Source organism: Carassius auratus, chromosome 13 (genome assembly GCF_003368295.1).
Source record: "Carassius auratus strain Wakin chromosome 13, ASM336829v1, whole genome shotgun sequence".
Classification (NCBI taxonomy): Eukaryota; Metazoa; Chordata; class Actinopteri; order Cypriniformes; family Cyprinidae; genus Carassius; species Carassius auratus.
Window position 1 is genome coordinate 4,857,654 of NC_039255.1, and position 6,133 is coordinate 4,863,786.

General features: G+C 35.4%; 1 protein-coding gene across 2 annotated transcripts in view; it reads left to right on the forward strand.

Annotated features, from left to right (window-relative positions):
• Positions 1–6,133, forward strand: part of LOC113112406 (cGMP-dependent protein kinase 1-like) — a 51,100-nt gene that overhangs the window by 40,618 nt on the left and 4,349 nt on the right. For both annotated transcript variants that reach the window (XM_026277954.1, XM_026277952.1), the window contains exons 8-10: positions 227–292; positions 875–949; positions 6,065–6,133. The exon at positions 6,065–6,133 is cut by the window's right edge and continues 28 nt beyond it. In XM_026277954.1, the coding sequence (XP_026133739.1) occupies positions 227–292; positions 875–949; positions 6,065–6,133 (210 nt within the window). The remainder of the gene's footprint in view (positions 1–226; positions 293–874; positions 950–6,064) is intronic.

Here is a 6,133-nt window from a genome sequence, read left to right on the forward strand (position 1 = left end):
ATATATTTATATATAATAATAATAATAATATATAAATAATTAAAATATATTATTTAAAATTATATTTTACATTATACAATTTTTCTAATCATTTTAATTGATATGTATAATTATTATTTTTAATAACTAGTAGTAATATATCTGTTTATGTATACATCGGTATATTTTGAATGTATCAGAACATTATAAGATGATGTTTTTCTGTGCGTTTGTGTCTTTTGAACAGGGAGGATATCAGAACAGCTAACGTCATCGCAGCAGAGTCTGTCACCTGCCTTGTGATCGACAGAGAGTGAGTATATGTTAGGTACTGTATATCCTGTGGCATTAGTTTCCCTTATATACACTCCTTAAAACATCACAAGTGTCATTGACATTCCAGCAGAAGTAATTCAGCCCAGGTTTTCCAGTTCGTTGAACATCTGTGGATTTTACACTGATCTTTCTATGTGTATGTGTGTGTGGAACACAGAATCTGTGGGTTTGAAGTGCTTATCTGCTCCCTTATAGAACTCAATAAATCAAGCTCAACCTAAATAGCTAAAGTGTCACGTGTGTCAATAAGCTGGAAAGACTGAGACAGAGAGAGAAGCACATGTTCCCTCCGGCAGGGAAAACTCTCTTTCCTCTTTGACTGAGACTCAAACCATCAGCCATCTGTGTCACAGCTGATTATGGTACATTTCAATGAGATGGATTTCATGTAGATATAAAACTTTGAATATACATGAGTACTGACTTTCTAAATTGAGAAAGAGACGGGATTGAGGGATAGATCTTCAACTTTTTTTCAAATACAAACTTTTGAACAGTATAGTGTATTTGTCATAAAGATGAAGTCTTTCTAACAATGTTGTTTGTACCATTCTTTTAGCTCGTACAAACATCTGATTGGAGGTCTGGAAGATGTATCCAACAAAGGCAGTGAAGACGCAGAGGCAAAAGCAAAGTAGGTTAAATCATCTTTGAACACATTTCATTATTCGAGTGAATTTACCCCCTGGTCTAGTTAGTGATGTCACATCGACATCGGTTTATGTAGAATGTATTGCATAGAAATACTGCTACTTTATTCTGTTGGCATTTCTAAATGTGAACCAGGTTTATCAGTTGGTATCTGAAAAGAAGTTCCCAAGCTGTTACAGTAAACACTTTTAAAGGGGTCAGTGCTACATTTTTTTTTTTTTTTTTTTTTTTTTTTTTGTGTGTGTATTTGGTGAAATGCAATGTGTTTGTGGTTAAAGGTTCATAAAACACATTATTTTCCACATACTATACATTATTGTTTCTCCTCTATGCCCGCCTTTCTGAAACACGTCGTTTTTTTACAAAGCTCATCATTCTGAAAAGCGAGGTGTGCTCTGATTGGCCAGCTATCCAGTGTTTTGTGATTGGCTAATTACCCCAAGCATGTGACGGTAATGTTACGACGCGATGAGATGAGACAAAACCAATAAAACCCATTACAAACTAGGCATTTTTTTTGCATCCAGTGGAGACATAATAATGGATTATAATGACTTATATTTTCTTTTTACGTGTTGCATTGCATATCGCATATAACCATGTCTGCATTTGTGATTGGAGGAACGACAAAAAAAACAAGCTCTACTCTACACTGCCCAAAACTCAAGTTTGAATCATCAGTGGCAAATTCTTTAAATATGAAAACATACTTACAGACTGTGAGTCAGAACAGCTGGCATTGTAGGTTCAGGAAACAGTCCTCCGTAAATGCGTTGAATACACACAAATATTTGGGTTGAACTGTTCTGGAACAGTGTTGTAAAAACAACTTAACCGCTGATTTCTAGATGTGTCCCCTTTTGGAAGACCAAACAAAGTTTCACTTTCACAACGAAACACAGCGTCTACACAACATGGCGACTGCAGCAATAATACTACAGAGAAAATAAAAGTTAGCCTTCTTTATTTGCGGAACATTTGGGCGGTATTATGCAAATCTTGTGTTTAAACGAGGCGTTTCAGGAAGGTGTGGATGAATCTTAACTTTTAAATAAACGAATTCTTTGGATTTGAGACTTTAGTCTTTGCAACTTTAGGGATCGTATATATTCACGAACAGCTTGTAACACTCCAAAGAGAAAAGAAAACTTGAAATCGCATCATATGGCCCCTTTAAGGAAGCTCTATACTGTATTTGCCAGTTTGTTGAAGACAGTTTCTGAAAGATTCAGTTCAGCTCAGTTTCATTTGAGACATAAAGCAGGGTTATGCTACCATTCAGAAGTTTGTGCTCCATAAAATAGTTTAATGTTTTTGAAAGAAGTATCTTATGCTTACCAAGGCTGTACTTATTTGGACGAAAATACAGTAAAAAAAATAAAAATAATTTCCGTCAGAAATCATTCTAATATGCTGCACAAGAAACATTTGCTATTATCAATGTTGTCAATGTTTTTCAGGATTCTTTTTTGAACAGGAAGTTTTAAAGAATGTCATCTAAGTTAAGTTATGCTTTATTGTCCTTTACAGGAAATTTGTCTTGAACTCAAAAGCTGCAATAGTACACAGCAACCACACACAATAACAACAGCAACATTATTACATTACATTTAGTCATTTAGCAGATGCTTTTATCCAAAGCGACTTACAAAGGAGGACAATGGAAGCAATCTAAATCAACAAAAGAGTAAGGCTGTATTACCTCATTAAGACAACTTACTTTTGAAAATCCTAATATATACGGTATAAATGAATTCTTGTAATGTTTACTTCTACGTAATGGAACTCTTTAAATGCTTTTTTAATAGAAACATTTTTTTAATTTTTTATAGAAATCTTTTTGGGACAATTTGAATTTCTTTACTGTAATTTTTGAATCAATCAATCGAATGTATCCTTGCATAATGAAAGCATTCCTTTAAGCAAAAAAAACAAAAAAAAACTGTATATGTCTGATTTCAGATTTAGCTTCATCCAGATATTGCATAAAACATGAAAGGTGGTTGGTCTCTTTTATATGAGGTTTCAACCTCTTTAAGTTGGTGAAATACAGAAGTATGGCAACAATTACAATGCAGTTGTCAAAGGGCAGCTCAAGGATGTTTGCTGTAACTCTAGAACTGTAAAGCAGAAAAGTCTGTGCTAGCATGCAGAATACATGTTAAGAACCAGCAACTGTTCATGATCAGAAGAAACATGATGAGAAAGCGATGCAATCATTGTGCGGCGATGAGAAAATAATCCGCTCAGAGAAATGTGAAACCTTATCACATTTCACAGAGAGAATATGTGGCCCTCAAGAGAGAAAAAAGGATTCTGGGATAGCTCAGAAACACATTTCCCACTTCAAAAATCCCTTATGTGTCATATCTGAACCCGAAATAGAAACTTTTCTTCCTCTTATCTGCTTATCCGCAATGTAAATGAGCTCTGATGAATAATGAAGAGGTGTCTGTAGCATGTGTGACTGTCATAGATTAAAGCTTATTAAGACACATCTACAGCTGTCATCTCCTGCACTGTGTCCCCTGTGATCTCGACTACAAACCTGTAAATAAATCTCCAGCTGCCATGCTGACAGATAGAGAGCGCTCTAATGAGACAAGTGCATTCACCTTTCCTTAAGGTTTAATTTCTGCATCATTCTGCAAGGCAGTGCAAAATACAGTAGATGCTGTCCATAAAGAATCCATAAAGCTCCATATTGCCATCTTGTGGTCAATCAAATGATCCCTGTATTTCACCTTTAATGAACTGGAGAAGCTGTGAGCCTGGAGCATCACACATGCTTAATCAGTGAATGCCTCACAAGTTTATATTTTAATCAAAGCAGTTTTAAAACTGATTTGGATGATTCCTCAGGCATAAAATATCAGTAGATTGTCCAGCAGAAATGTGAAGTTTTTATCAGCATGCATGGGCCCAGAAAAGGCTGGAAGCTAGAACCAGTGTCACAAATTTCACTTTCTTTCTCCACCATGGTCACCCACACATGCCTGCTTTCTTCTTGAGAGTTTAAATCTCAGTTATGTTTAGGTTAATTTACTTGCATTTGAAAGCAGGGGATGTTTTCAGATGGCTGAAAGCGTGTTTAAAAAGTCAACATACAGTCCAAATGTATTAAAGTGTATTCAAATATATTATTTTATTTAATATTATTAAGTATTATTTAAAAAAATATTTGCCATATTTTGTATTAGATTTTTAATGGGTCTATATGACACTCTTGCTGTAGAATCTGCAAGCTCATTTACCATCTCCAGCTTTCAGCTGAGGAATGAATTTCTGTTTATAGCCTTAGTGAGGTTTTATCCATGCCTCTTTCCAAAACTGCACTCTTGTTTGTGCATTTTCTATTCCTGCAGAACATCTCAGCACTGCACACCTCTGACCCTGCCAGCCTAATAACTGATTATGTGAGATGGACTGAATAATAACTGAAGCACGCTTGTGAACCCTTGGCAGAGTGCATGGAAAATCGTAAACTCTGTGTGACAGTGCAAAGCAGTTTTTTGCCAAGCTAAATGGCAGCTCAATCGTGTCATTGGCCATGACTCAAGCGACGGGATTTGATTGGCCAGTTCTGCATCATGGGCTCTTATAAGCACTCTGACTGAAAAAAATCTGACTACTGTACTGTATATCACAGAATTTAATTTTCAGTTACAGAATCCTTATGTCATTTTGATCTCTAATGGATCTTCAGTATGATTGCAAATATTAGTGGTGAACATAAACTTAATTTGCTAATGTTAACTGATGCAAACTCATTTATCTTTATAGTCAAAAAGCTGTTGGTTGCATTCAAAATAAAACTGATCTTATAGAAACCTCTGCTTTGAAACATGGGTCAGACTCATAATCTTAAAAATCTTGATCTTAACGATCTACATTAATTCTTAAAGTTAGGCATGATTTATTTAATAATCATGTATGAATTTACTACACAATATTACTGTGTATAACAATGTTCCCCCAAAATTTCTTAGCCTATTTTTGGCGTTATACACAACATACATAAATAAATAAATAAATAATAATTGTCCTTCATGACAAATAGTATATAATAATTATAATAATAACAGGCTAGTGAAGGAAAGGTAACTAACAAGTGATTGTTTAAAAAGCATCCCAGATGCACCTTTTGAAGCTTCAGAATATACAGATGCTGGTCATATAATTAGAATATCATCAAAAAGTTGATTTATTTCACTAATTCCATTCAAAAAGTTAAACTTGTATATTATATTCATTCATTACACACAGACTGATATATTTCAAATGTTTATTTCTCTTAATTTTGATAATTATAACTGACAAATAAGCAAAATCCCAAATTCAGTATCTCAGAAAATTAGAATATTGTGAAAAGATTCAATATTGAAGACACCTGGTGCCACACTCTTATCAACTAATTAACTCAAAACACCTGCAAAAGCCTTCAAATGGTCTCTCAGTGTAGTTCTGTAGGCTACACAATCATGGGGAAGACTGCTGACTTGACAGTTGTCCAAAAGATGACCATTGACACCTTGCACAAGGAGGGCAAGACACAAAAGGTCATTGCAAAAGAGGCTGGCTGTTCACAGAGCTCTGTGTCCAAGCACATTACTAGAGAGGCGAAGGGAAGGAAAAGATGTGGTAGAAAAAAAGTGTACAAGCAATACGGATAACCAGACCCTGGAGAGGATTGTGAATCAAAACCCATTCAAAAATGTGGGGGAGATTCACTTACCACTCAGCAGCAGTCCAGTCCTTTTTGAAGCGAGATGCTTCTGATGCTGTCTGTTGTTCAAGAGTGGTTTGACACAAGGAATGCGACAGCTGAAACCCATGTCTTGCATACGTCTGTGCGTAGTGGTTCTTGAAGCACTGACTCCAGCTGAAGTCCACTCTGTGAATCTCCCCCACATTTTTGAATGGGTTTTGTTTCTAGATCACAGAGCTGTGATCTAGACAAAAGGTGATGAAAATGACATGAGATTTGAGTTTTGATTTGCTTATCAAGATTCAGGTTGCCCCACTAGATAGAAAGAGGGAATAACTGTATGTTTTTTTTTCATTCATCCTTCACTCTTTTCTGCTTTTTGAAATGTAGATACGAGGCAGAGAACGCATTCTACTCCAACCTAAACCTGTCTGACTTCAACATCATTGATACTCTTGG